This window comes from Eublepharis macularius, chromosome 17 (genome assembly GCF_028583425.1).
Source record: "Eublepharis macularius isolate TG4126 chromosome 17, MPM_Emac_v1.0, whole genome shotgun sequence".
In the NCBI taxonomy this organism is placed as follows: Eukaryota; Metazoa; Chordata; class Lepidosauria; order Squamata; family Eublepharidae; genus Eublepharis; species Eublepharis macularius.
The window spans coordinates 9207861-9232615 of NC_072806.1; the positions used below are offsets into that span (position 1 = coordinate 9207861).

The 24755-nt window shown below is 45.4% G+C and overlaps 2 protein-coding genes across 3 annotated transcripts; one reads left to right on the forward strand and one right to left on the reverse strand.

The window, feature by feature from the left end:
- Positions 1-1261: 1261 nt before the first annotated feature.
- On the forward strand, positions 1262-14609 carry RER1 (retention in endoplasmic reticulum sorting receptor 1). Of its 2 annotated transcripts, none has more exons than XM_055001622.1 (7): positions 1262-1382; positions 8087-8172; positions 10494-10598; positions 11693-11792; positions 12958-13036; positions 14064-14199; positions 14448-14609. In XM_055001622.1, the coding sequence occupies exons 2-7, from the start codon at positions 8092-8094 to the stop codon at positions 14535-14537; spliced, it is 591 nt and encodes a 196-aa protein (XP_054857597.1). In that variant the 5' UTR covers positions 1262-1382; positions 8087-8091; the 3' UTR covers positions 14538-14609. The 2 variants fall into 2 exon arrangements, with proteins under 2 accessions (XP_054857597.1, XP_054857598.1); XM_055001623.1 differs by lacking the exon at positions 1262-1382 and adding an exon at positions 1393-1485.
- A 1863-nt stretch (positions 14610-16472) lies between these two features.
- PEX10 (peroxisomal biogenesis factor 10) lies at positions 16473-24123 on the reverse strand. Its single transcript, XM_055001621.1, has 6 exons — positions 23983-24123; positions 23124-23204; positions 22626-23032; positions 21800-21975; positions 19253-19388; positions 16473-17085 (listed from the first exon to the last, which is right to left on the reverse strand). The coding sequence occupies exons 1-6, from the start codon at positions 24089-24091 to the stop codon at positions 17017-17019; spliced, it is 978 nt and encodes a 325-aa protein (XP_054857596.1). The 5' UTR covers positions 24092-24123; the 3' UTR covers positions 16473-17016.
- Between the last annotated feature and the right edge of the window lie 632 nt (positions 24124-24755).

A 24755-nucleotide genomic window follows, 5' to 3' on the forward strand; every position in this document is an offset into this window, starting at 1 on the left:
AAGCACTGGTATTTAGCTGTTTAGTGCCTCTGTATATGGAGGTTCCCTTTATCTACGATGGCTAGCTGTAATTGATTTTCAGGGTATAAGCTTTTGAGACTCAGAGCTCCAGATACCAAGAAGGGAGCTTTGCCTCTCAAAAGCTCATACCCTGTTTCAGGCTGCCAAGTGATGCATTCACACAAACTTTGAGTGAACCTTTGTAGATATCTATATATTTTAAAATTTAACATTTTTGTATTGCTTCTGATTAAGTGGATTGGATCTGATGGAGTGCAGGTGGAAGGCTATTATGCTCTTGCAAATGGAGGAGGGGTGTCTGTAATGTCCATAATTTCCTACTCAAGATGACCCCCCTCTTTAATCCTGTATCCTACACAGTTCCTGAGGGTCCCTGAGGTGAGAAAGATCAGTTCTATAAGCTGAGTTCCACGTATGGTTCTTTGTAGCTGATCCAGAGTTTTTTTTTTTTAGTGGAGTTTGTTTAGACATTTAGCCATGAGCGATCCAAAGCAATCAGAGGTTAGGCATAAAGCAGTCCCACAAAGTACATTATTTCTCTTTCTGCCTTGGCCCCCAAATTGTGAACCAATGAATGAACACACACACACCCTCCCTGCTGACGCTAGAAAAATAGAACTGGGAAGGGACAAAAAATGGATACTAAAGTTTGGGTATAAGCAACTAAGGAGATGGAATGAGAGCTATTATATAATCTAGCCGTGTTATTTACTCTGAATATATCTATTTGCCTAATTTAAATTCAATGTAGCGCTTGTATAAGTTCGTATGCACTTTCTATTGTTATGTCTTTTCTTTTTAAATAAAATCTGTAGAAAAATTGCTTTTTAAAAAAGTTGCAGGGAATGCCACCCCGCCCCCCCCGGCCCAAAGTGCTCCAACTAAATAAATAAAATGCAAAAATAGGCAGGATATTTTGTTCTCAAACTTCATGGCGGAGTTGATGTTCCCACAGCGAGATCCTAAGCTGAGTCACGCCAGTCTAAGGCCATTGAAATCCATGGGCTTAGTCTGCAGTAACTCTGCGTAGGCGTTCCCCGCAAGGCAAGTGGAGCAGGCCCCCATGCCACCCTTGGCGCCCCGGGGGAAAATTCGCAGCGCCGCCCCAGGCACGTCTCGGCCGGGCCCTCGGTGAGAATCAAGCCTCCCCGTTCGAGAGGCAGGCTGGCTGTGGGGCGGCCTGAGGGAAAGTGACGGCGTTCCCTCGGCCTCTCCGCCTCCGCCTCCGCGCCCCGGTAGCGGAAGCCGCTTTCGCCGGCCTGGCGCCACCGCCGCCATCTCGGGGGAAGGAGGAGCTGGCCGCGGCTCGGCCTGGCGAGGCGGGGCACGGAAGGAGGAGGAAGACCCGGCGCGGCCTACCCGTAAGTCTGCCCGCTAGGCCTGGCTAGGCCTCGCTGTTGCCACGGCAACCAGAGCGGGCCCCTCTGGAGTCGGGGTCGGCGGAGGAGTAGGCCCCAGGCGGAGGTGGGCGGAAAGGGGAGAAAATTGGGGCGGGGGGCGGGAAAAGATGCCGTGGGGGCCCCGCCTCAGGGAGAGCCTTCACGTTCCCGGCGTATCTGTGTGTTATATTTCAGTTTCGTTCACCGTGATGTGTTGGGGGGACGGGGGGGACTAGCGTTGCCAACTGTGTCTTGGAGAATTCCTGGAGATTTGGGGATTGAAACTTGGGGAGGACAGGGTTTTGGGGAGGGGAGGCACCTCAGCAGGGTATAATGCTATAAAGTCTATTCTCCAAAGCAGCCATTTTATCCAGGGCAAATGGCCTGGAGGTCAGCTGCAATTCTAGATCTCTACTTCCCACCTGCGGGTTGGCAACCCTCAGTGGGGAGCAATGCCATAGTCCGCCCTCCAAGGCAGCCATTTCCCCCAAAGCAAATGGTCTCTATAGTCTGGAGAACAGCTGCAATTTCAGGAGATCTCCAGGCCCCACCTGGAGGTTGGCAACCCCAGAGGGGAACTCAGTGGGTTATAATGCCACACAGTCCACCCTCTAAAATAGTGTCCCAGGGAGGACTGATTTCTGTGGCCTGGGATGAGTTATAATTCCAGGAGGTCTCCAGGACTCACCTGGAGTTGGCAACCTCAGGAGGTTTGTGGAGAAAGCCCTGTCTGCACTTACCCCTTGCACTTGGGGGGCATAGTTTCTTTCCCTTGGATAATTGCTAGGGTGGGTCATTCTCTTAAGCGCCCCCAAATGCCAGCCTGTGAATTATTTCTCTCCTTCAGCCTTAATTCATATTCAGGTAGAAGGGGACAGTTGTCTCACTTTCCCTGCCTCTCCTTTTCAAACACCTCTCTTGGGAGGGGAATCTGCTCATTTTTGGGAGCATTATTTTCTTCTCCCCCCTCCCTCCCCGCCATTTCAGGCATGTAGTTTGTTTTGCTGCCCCTCAAATGCATACTTTGGGGGGTTCTCACCTCCTGAAATGCCCGCCTGAGGAAAATCATTTTATGTGTCTCCTCTTCCCTCTTAAATGTCAATGTGTGTGGGTGTGAGCGGCTTCCCCCACTGCAGTGCCAAACTGGTTGTTTCCCCCAATGCCCGCGTTACTAAGGTCATTCTGTCCCCTTCATTTCAGCGTCCGGAGTTCATTTCCCCACCCCCAATTACAGTAATGATCAGGGACTGCTAGCAACTCTAGATTAAAACTGAGTTTAAGGCTGTGATTTTATTTTTTTGCATTTGCAGCATATGGGTTTTGTGGGGAGGGGGTGTTTATGTCACCTCAAAAGCTATTGGTGGCAGACTTCAATCCTAAAACAAGTAGGAGGAAGCATTCTTGGGGTACAGATGAACAACAGGGGTCCCTGCCCTTGCAATAATTTTTTTTTTGGTTTACATTTGCTACATATGTTTTTTGGGGAGGGGGTGTTTATGTCACCACAAAAAATATTGGTGGCAGACTTCAGTCCCAAAACAAGTAGGAGGAAGTGGTCTTGGGGTACGGATGAACAACAGGGGTGCCTGATCCCTGTATGTATGGAGGTGGTAGTGGTGGGTGGAAGAATATTCCTTACAGCTGGAGTGGAGAAGTGCCACGGTGCTACTTAATCCTGGTTGTGCTTCGCATTGATACGTGTGTGGGATGTTCCTTCTGGTTATGGGTATTTGAGAGGGGTTGGGATTGGGGAAATGTTTCCCCTTTAAGTAGAGGCATCCACGTTTCTCTGTGTCTGGTAACTTGGAGGCAGGTTGAGGTCACCTTGGCTTGAGGAAGAAGATTAAGGTTGGTCTCTCAGACTGTTGGAATTAAGGCTATTTACATTTCAGTTTCAAATCAGTAAGCTGTTCCTCCTTCCGTGGTCAGGTTAGTGGATGGTGTGCTCACAAAAGGGTGTGGACAAAATACTGTCATAGAGTTCATCGCTCTGATCAGATTTCTTAGGTCAACGCCCTATACTGCGTCCTGGCCCTTCTATCCTCCTATTACATTTTTATTTCTCTTGCTGCCCCTTTTTCTCCCAGCAGCTTGGTGTAGTAATAATATAATAATAACATTCGATTTATATACCACCCTTAAGGGTGACATAACACCCACTCAGAGAGGTTTACAAAGTATGTTATCGTTATCCCCACAACAAAACACGCTGTGAGGTGGGTGGGGCTGAGAGAGCTCCTAGAAGCTGTGACTGACCCAAAGTCACCCAGCTGGCTTCAGGTGGAGGAGTGGGGAATCAAACCTGGTTCTCCAGATTAGAGCCCTACGCTCTTAACCACTACGCCAAACTGGCTCTCAAACTGGTGTACATGGTTCTCCTCTCCTCCTCATATTCTCACAACAACTTTGTGAGGTAGGTTAGGCACTGAGATGGAGGCTGGCTCAGAATCACCCAGTGAAGTTCAAAGCTGCTTGACACAGTTTGGTTCTCTGGCTGCTACACCATACTGGCTCGCTGAGCTTCACAAAGCCTGCCTGGATTCTGTTCTCTAAAGAAACCATCCTAAAGCTAAATCAAACAGAATGATTCAAGTGATATTTGCAATTATCTTTTTTATAATCACAAGCTGCAAACCTCGCTGCTGCTCATCTCCCAAGAGATGTCACTGCTTCTGCTTTCCACACTTCCAGGTCAGCGTTCCCTCCTTCCCACTCCCTACCTAGTCTCTTGAGGGTGTGTGGACAAAATGCTGAAACTTTATGATACTCTCCCAGCCTGGGGTCCTCTGAATAGCATGTCTTTCTCTTTCAAACACTCACATGAGCTGTTGCACCACTCTTCCTAGGCTCAGAATGTGTCCTTGGGGAGCCATAAGGAAATTCCTGGCTAGCTTGCTGTGTTTTACTGGCATGCAGAATCGGGGTTGGTGCTCACAGGGAGGCGGCTGCATAGTTGGTTCACCACAGGACACCCAGGCTGTAAACAGCAGACTCACTTCAGTCATAATGGATTATGTGAAAGGGGTCTGCATGGCTTGGGAAGATCTTGGAGATTTGGGGGGTGGAGTCTGAGGAGGGTGGGGTCTGGAAGGGGCGGACCAGTCACGCCCTCTCAAACAGCCATTTTCACCAGGGGAACTGATCTCTGTCACCTGGAGATCTGTTGTAATTCTGGGAGCGCTTCAGGCCCCACCTGGGGGATAGCAACCCCTCTGGGAACAGATCAGCACAGAAGTAACTTACTTGTGTGTTGCAATGGCGCCTGCACTCAGGTGAGCAGGAACGAAGGGGTCTTGGCATAGGTTTAGAATTGCCACATCAGAGCTCTCCTCGCAGGTTTCCCCAGCACCTTATTAAGGAAACATGGTGCTAGTGTTGTTAATGCCTCCAGAAGCTAGGCTCGTCTGAAGGAAGGAGCACTCCCCTTTGCTGAAAAAAACGTTTTGTGTCTATGTGATGAAGCTGCTAGATGCCCATGTTTTAGGAAATCCAGTACTGCATCTTGAATTAGGCAGGATATTTTGTTCCCAAATGCCCTGGCAGAGTTGATGTTACAAGACTGAAGCGGGCATGAAAGCGAGTGTGTCCTAGATGTTTGCACATGATTATTATTTTTTTGCACTCTTCTTAGAAAGCAAGAACCCTTCTTCTGGCATTTTCATCTCTGTCATGCTTTAGATTTATTAGGTTGTCAAAATCTGGGGGAGGGTTCAGTACAGAGAAAAAAAAAGGTTTACAGGGAGAAACTGCCCTTTTGAGTAAGTTGACCGTGTTCCCTGCCTGCCCTGCCACCCTGATTTTTTTTAAATGCTAGATTTGTTTTCTGTTTCACTTGAGATTCTAGATTCTTGATTTCTAAGGGAATCCAAAAATCAAATAATTTTGGATAAGGCCTTGTTAGTTTTTCTTTTATAAAGGAGGAACATATGAAGCCGCCTTATGCTGTGCTAGACTGTTGGTGCATCTGGGCCACTGTTACCTGCTCCTCTGGGCAGTGGCGTTCCAACAACTTTCCTAGCTCTGCTTCCTGAGATCGCATACACAGCATCTGCTGTGCTCCTGAGCTGTGATATCTCCCCAGACAGGGAGTAGTTAAGCTTCAGCATATTTATGCAGTTGGTGATGAGTTTGAGGTAGTTTTTATCAAACTTGGGGGGTGGCCAGTTTGCCCAAACATCAGCCTGCTGAACGCTGAGTTTAAAGTCAGATGCCAGTGGGCTGCATGGAACTGTCGAGAACAGATTGGTCAATGGCTGTGATAGCTAGATGGAACCTCCATGTGCAGAGGCAGTCTGCCAAAGAATGCCAGCTGTCATGGTGTAAATGCATTCCCGCTCTGCTTCTAATTGCTCTCTCCAGGGGCATATTGGGTGACTGCTATTGGGAACAAAATACTAAACCAGATGGACCTTGTTCTGGTACTACTGGGCATTTTCGTTTGCCTTCATGGAGCAATTTGTCCAATTGCTACAGCCATGAGCACTCGGTGACAGTGAATTAACGGTTTCCTCTCACCGGCTTGATTTTGGGCTGAAAATGGATCTGGCTGTCCAATGGAGCAATTGAACAACAGCTGCACCATGTGGCTAGTTCCTTGAACCTACTGGAGTTTCCATGAGAGAGTGTGGATTTTGGGACATGTCGCTTGGGTATTGCATTATCTTCAGCAAGTGGTTGCAAATTAAGCATTGGTGAACCTCTCCATTCATAGGTTAAAAAAAAAATCAATTTCCTAGCACATCATCAGACTTCCCCTTCTGTTGAGATGAGCTTTCTGATACATCCTGTCTTCCTCGGCTTTCCAGTAATATCTCCCCTTTCTTTAGTCCTTAGGTCCCTCATTCTTATGTACTTGGCTTTAGTGCTGTAGGGGATAGAATTACTTTCAGTCCTGCCAAGCCCTGCCCCCAGAGATGACAAATGAGGAAGTCGTTTCAGGTATTGCTTATGGTGATGTGGCACAGCGGCTGCTGTAGAGATTCTTTTAATTCTCATTTAAGAGGAAGTGCAAAGTCCCCCCTCTGCTCTTTGAAATCAGAATAACCTGCAATTCTAGGTGCTTTCTTGCCTGGTTGTGCTCCTTGGTTTCACAAAACTGCTGCATTTTGAGTACTGAGTTGTGAGTTCTGGTTCATCATCGTGGGAGAGGACGCCAAGGCCTCTTCCCTCCCCTTCCCGGTGAAAAGCAAACAAATGTTGGCAGCACAGACAGCGTAGCCACTGTATGTCCTGTATCAGATCCAGAGGCCGAAATGAAGTTGTATGAATAGGTAACATTATAGCCGGTGGTTTTGTGTGGTCTTCAAAACTGCTTTGTGAGGCTTATACAGTGACGATGGTGCAGCTCCTCTATAGTGTTCTCTTCTCTCTGAAGTTACTCTCTTTTGGGGAGCTCTGGTTCTGCTCCTGTGCCATTAACAGCAGCCCAACGTGTAGTGCTTCTGCCACCAGTCAGCTCCCTTCCAGCAAAAGATTCGCAGCCAAATTAGGGAGGTCTTGCATTTGAATGTCACGTTGCAGAACTCCTACCATGATTTTGTGGGTGAAAATGAAAAGAGGCTTTGGGGAGGGGCTTGGGGGAAAGTAACTGCTGAACCTTTCCTTATCTTGTCATTTATCTGCTCAAATGGAGTCTCTGTATCTCTTCCTAAGTGGGAGAAAAATAACTTGGGGGAAGTAGTAGAAAAGAGCAAGAGTCCAGTAGCACCTATAAGACTAACAGAATTTGTGGTAGGATAGGAGCTTTCACGAATCACAGCTCACTTCTTGGGGGCAGTCGTGATTTTAAAGAAAGAGCGGGTAGGGAAAAGAATTTTCTTTAACACTTTGTGGGGAGAAGGAGATGGGTGACTGTGCACCCTATCTAGTTCGATCCTGAGGCTTCTGTTAATTGGATTGGAGCAGGGCCCATTAAGTAAGTAGATGGGCAGCCTTGTTCCTCTGCAGTCACATCGCTGTAGTGTAGACGACATGTCCACTAGGCAAAGAGCACTCCATCTTTGTATTTTTTAAAACACTACTCCTCTCTGTTTACCTTTTGGGGGACCTGTGTGAAACTATGGCCCTGTGTTTGAGAAACAGATCTGTGTCCTTCTCGCTTGTATGATTCCTTCCGAAGGAACTGGTGACTCTCTGATAGAAAATGTGTAGTGATTTAGAGTGTTTGAGTAGAATCAGGGAGACACGAGTTCAGATTCCTGCTTTGCTCCACAGCTCGCTGCGTGACCTTGGGCCTTTTTCACATGCTCAGCACAGCCCACATTGCGGGAATGTTCTGAGAACAAAAGGGCCTGGGGGGAGGGAGCTGTGTGTGTGTTCCCTTAGTACTTTGGAGGAGAATCAGACCAAAAAAATTATAAATGTATCAGATCTTCATGGATTCACTCTGGGGGCTGTTTTCTCCCCACCCGCGTTGACATGGGTGGAAGAAGCTGCCTGTGCTTAGAAAATGTGTGTTGGAAGCCCTCTTCTTGGTGCTTCTACTCTTTCCATAGCTGGGGGCTGCCAGTGCTGTCTAGGCCTTCACTAGGTCCTGCGCTTCAGCCCCAGTGCCGTAAGGATGAAGCACACCCAGGCAACTTTCTTCTTTTGGCAGTGCTAGCCAAAAGCATTCTCTTACATGCACCCATCGTTGTGAGGGCAGCATGCCCAATACTTTGTCTTGTTTTTGTTCTTTCTTTCTACAGCAACAATGTCAGAAGGAGACAGCAGTGGCGAGTCCATTCATGGCAAACCTTCAGTGATCTATAGATTTTTCACAAGACTCGGACAGGTTAGTTTGACACTGGTTCTATAAGAGAGGTTTAAAACTGGTCGAGAATGCATCAGGTGGATTGTTTACTGGGACTAAGTATAGGGGGTTTACTTCCTCAGTATTAAAAGATCTTCACTAGGCATCCAGTTGGTTTCTCGGCACAATTTGAAGTGTTGGCACTGACATATATAATGACATTGGCCCGAGACCAGAGAATCTTAAGGAATTCTTGTCCTATCTGTACCCGCCTGCCAGTTAAAACTCTTTTTGGGAGGGCCTTAATTAAGCCATCACCGAGTGATTCCGCACACGTTGGATAATGCACTTCCAGTCCTCTTTATAGATCATTTGGAATGGATTTTTTGGTGTGCAGAACAAAAAATCCACCTCAAATGATTGATAATGTGCATTGAAAGTGCATTATCCAATGTGTGCGGAATCAGCCACTCTGACCTTGATGACCCAGGCTAGCCCAATCTTGTTCGATCTCAGGAGCTAAGCTGGGTTGGCCCTGATTAGTATGTGGATGGAAGACCACCAAGGAAGTCCAGTGTTGCTGTATAGGTAATGGCAAACCACCTCTATTTTTTTTTTGCCTTGAAAACCATGTGAGGTTACCATAAGTCGTTGGTGACTTGATGGCACTTCAAACACACATCTAAGCCATCTCTTCGTTCAGCAGTTAGGTAGGTGGTGTCCAGAGAGAGGGCTTCCTCCGTTATGGTGGAATTCCTTCCTCCTCCAAGTTTACTCAATGCTTACGTTAAGATGTTTTAGGTGCCAGGTGAAACCCATCCTGTTTTCCTCACTTTTAATTGCATATAGCTACAAATCTGTGTCTTTGAATGGTCTCAGATTGCGCTGCTACATTCTCATATTTAATTCAATTGGATGGTTTTGGTTTTGCTGTGCTATCGCATGATTGCTTTAAATTATTCATTATTGGTTGCCTTTGTGGCACAAAGCAGAGCTCGAAAATTTTGTTGACAAATAAACAAGTGATGGGAGTGCTCAGTTTAAAGATGCAGCATCCAGAGAAGAAATGTCATTTGTACTGTTTATGTAGCCGCCACCCACCTCCATGACTGTGGGCGGGAAGCAGGCATCTAATGATCAAAAAGTTTTGTTCCTCATTGAGGAAAATACTGGCACTTTTCTTTTTAAGAAGGAAAATTAAAACAAGACTCATGCAAAAAAATGCACGACAACAGTCATGAGATACTTACCCATACGCAAATATAAAAGGTTTCCAAATATCTAAAAATAAGTCCATCCACTCCAAATACTGGGTTGTGTCCAGAGTCACATATCTGAGGGTGCAAGGATTTCCACTAACGGGTCACAATTTTCCTGCCTCCCTTCTTCTACAGCAGCCCAAACATCCCCCCAAAATCTTGTTCTGGGGGGGGGGTCACCCTCTCTTCCAAGAACCTGATTTCAGGAGGGCATTTTGGACTGCTGCAAGAGGGGCGAGGCAGGAGAATAGTCCTCCACACGTGAAAATCCTTGTGCCTATTGCCTGGGATGGTGTGCGGGTGGCCTCCGAGCTCTCCCGCTCGGTTGCCTGCGCCGCCGCAGACGCCTGTCCACGGCTGCTGTGCCCGGCCGGGGTCGTGTGCTGGCGGTGGCGGCGGCACGGGACAGGAGGGATAGGAGGCTGCAGCTCTGTGGCGCACGCTCCCACCCCCCACACCTCCTCCGGCGCTCCCTCCAGCACCCTGTGCCTGAGGCCACCGCCTACCTGGCCTCAGTGGGCGCACCGGCCCTGCCTGTTGCCCTTGGAAACTTCTAGTTTAAACCCGCTGAGTGGCTGCCTCTGGATTGCACCCACATTGCAGTCTTGTGAGCTCTCAAGCCCTGCAGAAGACTAAGAGGTCTTGTGCGAAACATTCTTTCCGCTCAAATGTAGAAGGCTGTGGCGCTGAGCCTGACATGACCCCTTGGACACGCACATTCCCTCTTCCCTTTGAGTGTGACCTGCTGTTGGAGACTTTCCCTAAAAACCAGTATTCCAGACAGTGATTTAGTACTGGTTTGGAGTTGTGGTTTACAGAACAAGTGCAAGCTATAGTTTGCTGCTTTGAGTGTACCGGTAGACTGTGGCCTGCTACAAATCTAGAAATACCTCATTACTGACGGTGTTAGAGGATGGAGGCATGTGAGATTGAGGTTCCAGTAGAACTTGTTCATATAATAGGAAAGCATAGGTTTCTTTTGAACCAAACTCGTGAAAAATCGCACTTGTCTTTAGCAGCCATCTAATGCTGCTCCATAACAACAGTCAAAAGTTCTTTGCAATTAGCCATATGATGAATATCTAACATTTACGTTTCTTCTAGATATACCAGTCCTGGTTAGACAAATCTACTCCATACACCGCGGTACGATGGGTTGTAACATTGGGTTTAAGTTTTATCTACATGATTAGAGTTTATCTACTACAGGTAAGAGGCCTGTGCATCGATTGCTAATCCTACTGAGTGTTGTGGAGTCACTGGTATTACTGACCGCAGTAATAATGGCTCATCTTTTTCAAGGATGTTTCTACTTGATGAGAAGTAACTGCTTTTCATGCTTACCCGCTTTAAGAGAAAAGATTAAATTCTGTGTGGGCTGCACTGCAGATAATTGCCTGCATAGATAAAAAGGTCACAGAACTAATTGGAGCCGTAAGGAAAAATAAAAGGATGAATTGAATCAAGAGACTGCAAATTTTTGAAACAATAGCTTGCCGTGATCAAGAATTGAGTGTAACAAGCTTGTTCTGAAACCTGCATTTAGCTTGTGTCAGGCGGGAAGATTCATCTAAAAAGCACTTCAGTGAGTCATTTCTGGGGAATAAGTGGTAGTTAAGGGTCTCCTTAATTTGAGAATAATACCTTCATGCTTCTCTGCAGGATCTTTTGACAGTTATGAGAGTAGGACTCAGTTGTAAGGGAGGGAAGAGGGTTATTTGGGGTTTATTTTGTTGGTTTTAAAATGGTGATGTTTCAAATTGTGATTGTAACCTGCCCTGAGCCGCAACGAAGGCTGAGATATAAATATTTTAATGAACTGAATCCTAGCAAAGAAACAATTCCTTCCAGTCTTGGTTCTCCATCTGGAAAATGGGAATAATAAATCTCTAATGAAGTTGTGCAAGGCTGAAAGTTTCAGCCTTAGGATGTACTTCTTTAACGTATGCGTTCCCTTAAGACACCTGTGCGCATCTTAACCTGGTTCCTGTTTTGCTTTTCTTTCTTTCACCCCCCCCTCCCCCTCGTTGCACTCATGATGTCTCCCGACAGCCCTTCTCCTCTTAGCACTCCTTGTTCCTTCCCCCCGAGTTTTCCTTCATCATTCTGGCCTTTCCTTGCACCCCTCGTTTGCTAGGGACGTCTTTGTTACACGTTCCTCCACCGCTTCATACCACCTCCTTTCCTAGCCAAGGTTTGTGTCCTCAGGTGGATGTGTGCATTTTATATTCTTTCTGTGCTCCACACTGTGCACCCATTGGATATTCTGTAACTTTGTTTTTCTTTCTCTCTCCCCTTCCCAGGGTTGGTACATCGTGACGTATGCCTTGGGAATCTACCACCTAAATCTTTTCATAGCTTTTTTGTCGCCAAAGGTAGATCCCTCTCTAATGGAGGACTCAGGTACAGAGAACAGCCGCTGTTTTGCTGGAATCTGTTGTTGTTTGTTGTGATTTTTTGTTATCTCACTTCTCAGCCAACAGCGGTCTCTCAGTGCGTTAACGACGCTAAAGAGCCAATCCAAATACTAGTTGTGGAATGTGGCTGGAGGGGGGCGGGCAGGGGTTCTTGGCAAGATCTGATGGAAAGATGCCCTGCTTTCTCCCCCTTCTCCCCATAATGGCCTCCACAGGTGGCAGCAGGAGGGGAGAGGGTCTTTAGCAGGAGCTAGGACCAAGCAGGATGGAAAGGTTGTTGCTGAACTGCTTTTGTTGGTTTGTGTTATATGTGAGTATATTATACATAAAGCAAGAAAAGGTTTAATGGAGGTGACTGAGGGCGTTGGTCTTCAGACCTAGGGGTTATGGAGCTCTGCTTGCTGGGTTGCGAATCCTGATACACTCTTCCTTTTGATTTTGGGAGGGAGGGGAGACCCACTGCTGTAGCACAAGCATAGATCGCAGGGACGTCATGCTTTCCTTGCATGCATGTGGAAAATAGCAGCAGGACAGCCTGGCAAAGACGCCAGCGGAGAAGAATCCTTCATGAATCTGACCCTTGACTTGTTCCTTACTACGGTGTCCCGCCTGGCGCTTCGCTTGCGCTTCCCTGTCTTCAGCTTTCTTTCTCTGCTGCCCAAAGCTCTAGCCTTGCTCCAGTTATGATCTCACTGGTGGCCCTTCTCTTCTGGTCACGTGACCACACTTGTCACGTGCTTGCAGTGTGCTGAGTCCCGTGTTCAGTTCCTCCCTGGGTCTTCAAAGGTTGATGACCATACATGGTCGAGCATAAGTTTAAATCACACTGAAATACGTTGGTATCAAGAAAATTAGGCTGTGAATTTAATAGTAGGGTGGCAGCAGCTTCTCGGTTTTTTATTTATTATGGATAGAACCGGTCTGGAGTACTTATACTTTGCATTGCATTTTTTTTTTGGAGACCTGTGTTACAGGTTGTCTCCCACATAATAATCTGAAGTTTAACTGACTTAGGTTATGTGGTTTCCTTGTGTCCTGTAATGGAGTCACTCATAGACTGCTATCATTTATCCCCATTCAAAGTATCATGAATGGCTAAAATGATCTATGAAGAGTTTCCTTTAAAACCTTGAATTTCCTGCTCTCCTTAGATGACGGTCCTTCATTACCCACGAAACAGAATGAGGAGTTCCGACCCTTCATTCGAAGGCTGCCAGAGTTCAAATTTTGGTGAGTTTATTTGGATCTTTTTGTAGCCAGACCCTTTCAGAGTCTTGAGGTGGGTTACAGTAAATGTTGTGGTCATCACCCAATGAAAGAAATGTTAGTAGTATCTTTTCAGATTTACTTATATAGTACTTGAATGGGAGACCTCCAAGGAAGATTAATGTTGCAGAGGCAGGCAATGGCAAACCATTTCTGTTAGTCTCTTGCCATGAAAACCCTGCTGGGGTCACCATCAGTCAACTATGACTTGAGGGCAGGGTTTCATTTTTAAACCAGTACTACTAAAATAAAGAGGCACGCTTGTTCTTAAATGATGCCTGCACTTAGAAGAGGTATTCCCTGCTGTGTGTAAGAGAAGGGAGGATGCCTCTTCCAAGACCATGCCTGATAGCTACGATGTTTTTACTTTTACACACACAAACACAAGAGCCTGATATAATAGTGACCCATTTCAGTCTATCAAAAGATTTGCCGTTTGGTCAATCAGCTAAACATTTTCCACCAAAAATTAAAATGTGACAAATATAAAGGATTCAAACTCCTTTTCTATCTCTTCTCCCTCATCTCAATTACCGTTGTTCTCATTTTTGTCAAAAGCCCACGCCTCCCCCATTGTTTGGGGATGTAGCAATGCTCCAGCCCCCCAATTCAGTCCCTGCAATACAGGAATGCACTGTGGGCTTCTTGAATCACTTTCCTTCACGTGTTCCACTTCCCTTCTATGCTTTTTGCAACCTCAGCTTGCTGTAACATTCAGATTGACTAGCTGTTTACCCCTTCTACTAAGCAGTTGGAAATGAGTTTATAAACTGTGGTTAGGAGATGGGCCTTGGGCACAGTTTGCTTATTCAGATGTTATGACTGTCTGTGGTTAGAGAAAAACATGGCAGAGGGATACCTGCATGTGAGAATGGGAGGGAGGGAGCATGCTGCCGATTGGGGAACGTGACGTCTGAATGGAAGCTAAGGAGGAGGACTCCAGGGCAGAGGCAGAGGCAGGAATTCACTGGCTCCGCCTTCCCCTTTGCAGGCATTCTGCTACTAAAGGCATTCTTGTTGCAATGACGTGTACATTCTTTGAGGCTTTCAACGTTCCAGTTTTTTGGCCAATTCTTGTGATGTACTTCATAATGCTATTCTGCATCACCATGAAAAGGCAAATCAAGGTAAGCGAGATCTTTACAGCGTTGACCACCCCTTCTCTCCCAGCCCTAATTTGCTTCTGCAGAAGAGGGTTGGCTGAATGTAATAACGAACCGGCTGCACGTGCCCATTCTTTAAAAAAAATATATATATCTGGGATGATTTGGAGATTCGCTTAATAAATGAATGTGTATCGCAGAGGGGGAAGGGCATGCATACATGTTGTGAGCGTACCCTGAACGCATCCATTTTTTTTTTCCTTCTGTTGCAGCATATGGTAAAATACCGGTATATACCATTCACACATGGCAAGAGGAAATACAAAGGGAAGGAAGACATGGGGAAGACCTTCGCTAGCTAGAAATCAAGCGGAGCCTGCAGACCAACTCCCTGCATTATAATTAAAAGACCGGTTTTGAGCCATTTGTAACAACGCCTCTTTTTCCTTCATCTAAAGTCCAACAAGAGGGAGGTGGCTAGGAAGTTGCATTCTTTCGATTTAAAAGTGTTGGGCTCCCCTCCCCCTCCCCTTTTAAATCAGAAGTATTGTAGCAGAAATACTGTCGTTTTAACCACAATTTGAGTTTCTTGGGGGAGCGGGCGCATGTTTTGGCAACAAATTGATGTTCCAGGTGTCCGAGGGCTGTTTTTTGCTACTTTTTGCAGACACAAGGTATCTTGTACACGCATAAACGTTTTGTAGGAGCGGCGCACAGCTGGCTGTGATGTTATCTAGGAAGTCGCAGGAATTCGGTTGTGATGAATCAAGGAGCCACCTGTGCATACTGCAAATGTGTTATGTGTGTGCCTGTATTGGGGAGGCCAAGGAACACGATGAAGCACAGTCTGCTGTGGGGTGGGGGGCTTGAAATTCGGGGACACAGCAATGACAGCAGCCTCCGCTCCCTTGCATCCCGTGCTTTGTTAGAAGTCTGTTTAGAGGAAGCGCTGGCTTCATAGGCACCTTTTTCATGTTGTTTGGATGGAAAGGATTTAAAATAAGCCTTCTTCTTTGGATCTGTGACCCCCCTCCTCCACCCATTGATGAGCAGGCGTAGCTTTTATGATGAACAAAACTGCTCTGGACTCTAATGCCGGTGCCCCTCCCTTCTCCCTTACTGCATCTCGGAGAGGTTGACTGTGATTCTTTTTCAGATCTCTCTTATTCTAAACTATCATTTGTTTTAGGTTTTTTTGCTGAAGGCCTGGAATTATAAATATATACATATATATATATATATATAATTATTAGGTGAAGTATTTTGACATTTCTTTGATACTTAAAAGATTTTTTTTTATTAACTTAAGTTTGCTTCATGTCGCTACCTTCCAAGATACAACTAAGACTGACCGTGGCAGACAGAATTTTGTGGGTTTTAACACAGCGTTTAATTTTCTATGGAAAAATAAATAAATGACCTGCATGTAAAACTTTTTTTTGATGTTATACAGATCTCAGCAATTTTATTAAGTGACTTTTTAAATTCCAAACTTTATTAAAAAGGCTGTGTCCCTTCTTCGGGTCCAGTAGACTTTATAAAACCAACATTAAGGAGCTAAGTGTTAACTTTCCCCCCCTTTTCTGAAATCTTGTGGAATAATGTATTTGAACTATATCTGTTAAAATCCTTTGCACTATTGTATGAAAATAATACTGAGAGTAATAGCTGCTTGCTACAGACATCTTTTAAAAAAGGGTTCTCTATATTTGGCAGAGCTGTGATCGCCTGAAATGCCCAGTGCCATAAAAGTTAATTTCCCCCCCTTTCTACCATTGTTGAAAAATTAAAGGGTATTTTTGTCTGGTGCATTCTAACAAGTGTTATGGAAGCTTGATTTTTAAAAAAAAACAAACTAAACCTTGAACTAAAATAGTGTACAGCAGACCGGAGTAATAAAGTACCTCCCACTGAACCATCCTGTTCTTTAAAAAAAAAAAAAAAACCAGTCAAGCTTAATTACCTGAGGTGTCTACAATCAAGGCCGTTACAAACTTAGCCATAAAACAGATTAATGGATGAGGTAAGAATGCTCGCAGCAGGGGACTCTGGTTTCTGGGGTTAACATGGAATGAGGTAGAAAGGTAAGAGGTTTACCACAACTTGCAAAGTAGCCGGAATGAATTTATTCACCTCCCTTTGAATTATCTGGCATTTGCCCAGTCTTCTAGAGCTGGCTTTGGTGTGCTGGAGATCTGAATGAACGATGCAGAAAAACCACAGGTGAGTGACAGCCCACTTGCTTTACTGACACAATCTGGCTGTTTCCTTTGCTGCCCTTCCTACATCGGCCGGCAGTAAAACAGAGACGTTGCATTCTTTATGCAGCTCAAGATTATCCAAATCTGAATCTCTGAAATATTAAAAGCATTTATGGTATGAAAATACCAAGGCGGAGGACGGGGGACAATTCTGCTGAGTCAGAACTACAGGGTTAGTTTAAAAACACACACCCCTTCCCCTAAGCCTTAAATTGCTGTATTTTGCGATTGCATGACTGTTAATAAGGGTATTTGAGCTAGAAAGTGAAGTCGTCTTTAAAAGGTGCTAAAATGTTACGCATAGCAGAGTTCAAGCTGCAGCACAGGAAGACGGAATGGAGCTGGTGAGTCGAGAAGATGGGAGCTGGGGTTAAAACGCAACAGCAGCTCTCCTCCAACTTTGATTTGTAACTGAGAGGTTTGCATCACCTTGTACAGGCACTGAAACTCACGCGTTTGGCAGCTTAGTTTTCACAATTTTAATATTAAAAAATAAAGTCTTGCACTTAGTCAAAAGAAATAAAAAGCTGTAGTATTTTTGTTGGCTCCTCTGCTTCACGATCTGACTGCCAGCTGGCCGTTATCGATAGTGGCACAGATAAATCAGCTTCTGGGGCGGGAATTTCTCTCTGCACAGCGGGCACTCTGCCTGTGAAAGAAGTCAGACAATTAGACGTCCGTGATCGAAAATATCATCCACCAATGGCCAGAAGGGTTTTTTCCTAATACAGAAAACATTTTAAAATTTTAGAATAAATGTAGGCCTGTGGATTCTCCCCCTGGGAAAAGCCGTCTACCTATAAAACTAGCATTTGGTAGGGCTGGAACTCTTTTTTTCTTCAATATATAGTTTTGCAGAAGAGAATTTTTGTTCCTGTGGAAAGCAAACCATTGTTGACTTCCACTCCCCGGCAGCAGCATTTACCTCCCTCCTTGGCTATCTGTACGGAGAAGGTAAAGTATGCACCGTTCAGGGCCAAGAAGCATGCAGACTCCTACAAGGAGAGTCTAAAAAACTGTCTTCAAATGCTTTGTTCAAGCCGAGAGGCAGCATACAAGTCTCATAAAGGGCAGCATTATATTCAAGCACCACTGCTTGCGTCGCCTGCTCTTCCACTCCTGGGGTTCTCAGCGGTGTCTCCTCGAGGATGTGTGTCACTAGATGATCAAACGTTTCTTCCCCTGCCCCCCCCCCAGCAAGAATGTTAAGAGGAAGGATGACCACTTCTGAAAACCCAGCACACATTTTCCTTTGACGACTTGAGCAGAGAGCCAGGGGTAGCAGATGCCATGGCCTTTTCCTGTTTAGTTTCCATTAGAAACTTTTTAAAAAAAAGAATGATTCACACAGAACACACACCTGTGGGGCATTCATAATGCAGAGTTCATTAAGCATACCTATAAGAGAACGTCTGCATTTGTTCTGAACACTCCGAAACCATTAAAACCAGGAATGTTCCTCCAGGCTTCTTTAAGCTACTGTGGAAGTTTCAAGTTACAGCCGGCCCTCTTGGCTGATGGTTCTGCAACTGACAATGTTGAATTCTTGGCAGCAAAGGGTGTAGTCGGTGGATGGATCCAAACCCCGTTTATCACTGACGTGAAGGGGACGTCTGCTGGCAGCCTCAAGACCTGCCTGATCCCTGGAGAGTCGCAGCCAGTCAGAGACCTTGAACAGTAACATTTGTTAAACTGGCTTCTCCCTTCACCCTGTGCAACACTCCCGAGGGCGGCCTGGACCTGGTTATTTCAGCAGCATTCCTGTCCGTCCATCTCCTTTACCCATGACCAGATGAAACCCTCTAAGCCTATAAACAAGGCCTTAAGTGACAAGCATGAAGAGCTATAGTGGTGGTGTGGTTAGTGTTGGACTCATAGGAGAGCCAGTTTGGTGTAGTGGTTAAGAGCGCGGGACTCTAATCTGGAGAACCGGGTTTGATTCCCCACTCCTCCGCTTGGGTCAGTCACAGCTCCCTCAGAGCTCTCTCAGCCCCACCCACCTCACAGGGTGATTCTTGTGGGGATAATAACCTACTTTGTGAACTGCTCTGAGTGGGCGTTAAGTTGTCCTGAAGGGTGATATATAAATTGAATGTTATTATTACTACGTTATTATCTGGGAGACCCAGGTTCAACTCCCCACTCTGCCGTGTTAAGTCCACTGGGTAATCTTACGCCACACACACACACCTACCGCACAGGATAAAATGGAGGCAAGGAGAATGAAGTAAGTCACTTTGGGTCCCCGTCGGGAGAAAGATGGCATATAAATGAAGTAAATGAAATAAACTGAGCTCCTGGAAGGAAGGGTGAGATAAAAATGTACTAGATTGTGCAGCAGATCCAAAGTCTAGCGGGATGGTATGTTTAAATATAGCAGAAGGCTAATTACCTTCATCACATCTTTGAATACTTAGGCAGTCTAAGAACTCCCTTCAGATGGAACTCTAGCAGGACAAATCTAGGACACTGCTCTGCTGTGCTAATCTACACACACACACTCGCAGCACACTGCAATTTGAAACCGCACAATCTAAGGAGGACTGGGACAGATTCCCTGCCACCTCCCTGGGAGGTCCAAGCCCACTTTTCATTCTTGTACATTGGGAGTCTTAAACCATCACTGAGGGTTAGGCTGAGAAACTGGATGCGGCAAATCAACAAGTTGTAAGAAAATGATGGCGTGCTGGGTAAGGACCCCACGATGAATGTTTGTGTCTGGAACTAAATGCAAACAAGACTGTGTGCACGCGACAATTCTGTAGAAGTGCAGAAGGCTCTCGGAGTGCAGCTAAAAAAGAATCTTCCCCACTCACCTTGGTATTACACCACTCTGTGATGCATTCCCAGCAGAAGAGGTGGCCGCATGGCGTGGCTGTGGCGTGTCGCCGCTCTTCTAAGCACAGCGTGCAACGGGAGCTGCGAGTCAGGCATTTCTCTTCAGGCTGGATTCTGAGGGAAGCAAAAGGAGGTATGACTACTGGTGCCAAGACTGGCTTTTGCTCGTAATTCTGTAAATCTGCATATCAAATTATGGTGGTTCTTCAGACCTATGCAGGAATTTGTGATTAAAACCATCTATCCTCAGAACTGGGAAGAGGGGAAAAACAGCACTGGTGTACAGCGCTCTGCTACAAAATTGTACAAAACTACCTTTCCAGGGATATATTCATTGCTGCTAGCTAGGAAAAATCCAATTTCTGTCGGATTTGAACAATACACAAAGATGTTATTTGGTGTCTCTTTACAAAGAGGACAACAGCTAACAGCGGAATTAGTCCACTGCGACATCCTCCCTGAAAAGAAATTAAATGCAATATTATTATAACAACCCCCTAAGCCCGCTTTTAGGTAAGTAGCAGCATTGGTCTTCAGTAGAACAGCAGGATTTGTGAGTCCAGTGGTATCCGCCCTGAGCCTGCTTGTGGGGAGGGCGGAATATAAATATGATAAAATAAATAAATAAATACCGTAGAAACCAACAAGCTTTCCAGGGTATTAGAGGCATCTAAAAAGGGAGCTTTGACTATCGAAAGGTTATACCCTGAAAATCTTACTGGTCTGTAAGGTGCCACTGGACTCAAATCCTGCTGCTCCAAGCCTACAGGAACTGTAATAAGAATCACACCCTTCCAACTGGAAACTTCCTACTTGTGCTAAAGTTTGTTTTTGTGGTTTCAATTAAGTTGTCACCCACAAAGTACTTCTAGGGTCAAGAGTCTGTGAAAGACAATCAGAAGATGTCCCAACAATTAGATTAAGTTTCTAGCAGGGTGGATTTGATTTAAATCAAACTAATTTAAATCACAATTTAAATCACGATTTAAATCACTAGTCATTAAGGCTTGATTTAAATCATAGTTTTCTACATAAAGACTAATTCTTGCTGGTATAACTTTAATATGCAAGTAGATGCCTGCCTTACCGATAGGTAAAGGAACTTCATTAAAGTATTCCCAAACTGGGTCTCTTTTACGACCTGCTGCCATTATAGGTTTTTTCCTCCAAGGAAAGAATGCGATAAACCTCAGGTCATACACACAAAAGATCCAAAGACTTGTGCAGTACTGTGCTCAAAAAGTTTTACTTTCATTTTGTACTGCTTGCCCCTCCCTCCTCACACTTAGTTTCTTCTTGTGCAGATCTATTCCACTCCAAACAATCAGAAAAATATTGTTTCTATTCACTGAACTTCTTGAAACTTAGCATTGAAGGGGTTGATTCTGTCTTCACAGGTTTGTAGAACAATAGGATTAAGGTCTTTTTCTCAACTCTGTTCATGTTATAATATTTTTGCTGTGAAGAAGAGGCATGTGATCTCTGCTGAGCTGACACAAATTCAGTTTTGAGAACTGCAAAACCAAGCATCTGTGATAATATCTTGCAGGCAGAGAAACTGTCCAATAATCTTACAAAAACCTCTGGAAGAGCATGACATTGTGAATGGATTAATGGAATTTATTTACCAAAAAAATTAAACATATACAGCCTTATTCTACATAATTAAAAACTAATCTTTATTTCATGATGGAATAACGTTTGGATGGTAATATATTTTCCTCAAAAAGCATTTTATTTTAAAAAAATCTGATTTAAATAAAAAAAATCTGATTTAAATAAAAAAAATCCGATTTTTTTTTATTTTTTTTTTAAATCATTGATTTTTATCCACCCTGGTTTCTAGCCCTCATGACTGTAAAGAAGAAACTGAAGATATCTGGAGGGAGGATGGTAACAGGTTCAGACTCGATCCAAACTAAACTGTTGTTGTTGCATTTTTCCTGCTGCAGTTTCCCCCACTCCATTTGTCCCACAGAAATACAAGAACACCAACATGGAGAGCCAGTTTGGTGTAGTGGTTAAGAGCGGCAGGACTCTAATCTGGAGAGCCGGGTTCGATTCCCCACTCCTCCACTTGAAGCCAGCTGGGTGACCTTGGGCCAGTCACAGCTCTCTCAGAGCTCTCTCAGCCTCACCCACCTCACAGGGTGTTTTGTTGTGGGGATAATAATGACATACTTTGTAAACCGCTCTGAATGGGTGTTAAGTCATCCTGAAGGGCAGTATATGAATCGAATGTTGTTGTTGTTGTTGTTATTATTATTATTATTAACATCTCTTCCATGTTCTGCCAGCCCAAGTTTTTAAATCACAGTCGAATCAAAATAAGGTAACTTAATGAGGCGATAATTGTAATTTCAGGCACAGTCATAGCCCAGTCTTGGTACTTGGTTTAATTCCCTTAGCCGCTGGGAACAGGTCTGTTATCCTCTGTGGTGCCTATGGTGCCTGGGCCACTGCCTTCTAAGGACTGGTTAATAAGAGGCCACTTCACATCTCTCAAGAAGCTACCAACAACATACTTCTGACAGGAAAAGGTACGGTAAAGTTTCCATTCTTGTCTCGCCCTCTGTCTTTGTTGGAAGCTGTAGGCTTGGAAACCGACCGTCAGCGCCAGATGCAGAAGAGAAACGATGCCAAGTAGTCTGTAACTCGATCGAATGTTCTGATCATCTCCTGCCAATCCTGTAAAGCGCAGCTGCAGAGGGGAGGAAAGGTAAGCCCAAACGACACCCAGTGTAGATCCATTTCAGATAAACAGCAAAGAGGAGTGTTTGGTATCAGGAGGCACCCCACATTTTTCTAAAGCTCCAAGATGGAGCAAGACCCGTGATGGTGGAGGAAGGGGGGTGGACAGCTGAGAAGAGATGGAAGCAATGTGCAAATAGTTCCCTGGAGCCTGAGACAGGCCTCCTTGTAATACCGGCTTGTAAGGAAGGCGAGAAATGGAATTTAGGACCCTAGAAAAGAGCACCCTATTCCAAAAGGTATTCTAATGGGAGAGTTCTAACCCCCTCTCTTTGGGACAGTAAATCTTATTTTAAATGGTTTGCATATCAACCTGGGATAGCCCAGGCAAGCCCAATTTTGTAAGCTATGCTAGGCCAGCCCTGGTTAGTAATTGGATGGGAGACTTCCAAAGAAGATCAGGGTTGTGGAGGCAGGCAATGGCAAACCACCTGTGTTCGTCTCTTGCCTTGAAAACCTCAGCAAGGGGTTATGCCTGGACAGGACTTTCCACTGCCACCACGCGAGACCACGGGGACTAAGCGCAACATGCCTTCTGAATCCAAAATGGGATACAAAACAGCATAACCCAGGCTGCACTGGTTGATACTTTCCACTTACATACGTGACTCCTGCCATCCTTTTAGATATGTGGTAGAAGACGCCTTTCATGTAGAAGATGGCCAGATGCAGCCGACGGAGAAGAGGAATGCTGTGCCGAAGGAAGTAGATAACCTGGGAAAGCAGTTTTCTCTGCTGCTCGGTCAACCCACCAAGCTGGTTCCGTAACCAGTTCCGCACGAAAGTCCTGCCTCTCAATCTGGAGGTGGAGGGTCTTTGCAGAGGCAGTGCCCCATCAGGTTCTGTCTGAAGTTCATGTTCCAAGTGGACGAAACCCTTCTCTAACCAGTAAGGCACAAAAGTGTGCAAACAGATCAGGGCAGCCCGTCGAAATAAAGAAGGAATTCTTTTCCCAGATGGGTCTACTTGAATAATGTTGACATATTCTTCACCAAGAGTTTGGTAACCTGGAAGAAAAGAGACGGAATGCCTAAAGAGGTGATTCTTCAACAAACTTAGTAAGATTTTATTACCAGGTTCAGCCAGTGACAAGATTACCTGAAAGCGTAGTCAGGGTGAAATAGGCTACATCAGCAAGCAACTCAATTTCCTTCTGCCACTCCAACCATGTTTTAGCACCTAAAGAACCAGAATAAACAAACATTACTTACTGTTATTTACAAAAGTCGCTGCCTCTGAAAATCTCCAGAGTATCTTCCTCATGGAGAATTTTTCTTAAAAAAGAAGAAAACAAACAGAAGAGTTCTCAATATGTGCGGTTTTCCTATACTGACAGCAGGCTTTTAAAGAAAAATAAAGAAGACTCTTGGGGCACCTTAGCTTTTATTCTCACTTAGCTTTTGTGGAATAAATCATTCTTCCAAAACTTACATTTGAGAAAGTGGGGACTAGTTAGCTATCACCAGGCTGTAAGGTGCTCTTTATTTTTGGTGCATCAGACCCACAGGTAACCCTCTGGACTTTTTAGGGAGGAAATGTCATGATTCATGCTTTGAATGCTTTCATTTTTCTTCATGCATCTGGAAAAATTGGTTCTGGCTCACATAAGAATGTGGAGAAGGTAGCTGCTCTGAAGAATAGCCCCTACAATATTACACCCCACTGAGGTACCTTACACGGTTGTCAACGTCCAGATGGTGACTAGAGATCTCCCAGAGTAATGACTGCTCTCCAGGCGACAGAGATCAGTTCATCAGGAGAAAATGGCTGCTTTGGAAGGTGGATCCTGTGACATTTTACCTCATTGAGGACCCTTCTCTCCCCAAACCCCTCCCTCTCTCGGAATTTCCCAGCCTGGAGTTGGCAACTAAAAGCTCCTTCCAGGCCCCACCCCTTCGAAATCTCCAGGAATGTCCCGACCTGGAACTAACAACCCAAGTCCCGACCTCTCCCTCACCAGCCAGCCCCGCCAGGGCAGCCCCGGCCCCGCTCCTCAGCGCCCCTCGATAAACTTCGTCTTTCTGGGCGGAGCGCGCCAGGCGCGCGGGCCCGGCTTCGACGGGCATGGCCAGAGAGCGGCCACTGAGCAAGGCACTTCCCGTCGCCCGCGTGACGTCACCAACTCGCATTTCTGCGGCTCGGAAAAATTGCGTCACGGAGACGCTAAAGAGACACGGCCCTAGGCGAGAGCGGTATAGCAATCACAACTTCGGGTGCTAAATCGACAGTCGTTGTTCTTCGCCGTCCCTCCCTCCCTTGGAGTTTCTAGGGCTACACCCTATATTCGACTAAAATCACCGACAGTTTAGTAAAAGGGGAGAACCAATTGACAATACAATTCTAACCAGAGTTAGGCCGGTCTAAACCTATAGATTTCAATACACTTCGAGTGGAACAACTCCGGTTAGGATTGCACTGAGGTGAGCGTCCGTTCAAACAGTATCCCCGCATATGGCTGCGATGTGATACGAGCCGGAAGTGATGACCACCTTTAACTTCCCTCCTTATCTATGGTTCGATCTTCAAGGCGCAAATACCCGCTACCCCTGTAAGGGCTTTCCCATAGTTCCCCGCAGTACCACGTGAGGAGCCTACGCCATAGCGTCATTACGGACGTGTTACCATGGTGTCGCCTTGTTTGGTTGTTATAGCAACGATTGCTATCGAAATGCTCTCCCGTTTCATCAATTAATTAATTAAAATTCATTAATGAGCTGAACACATAAATGG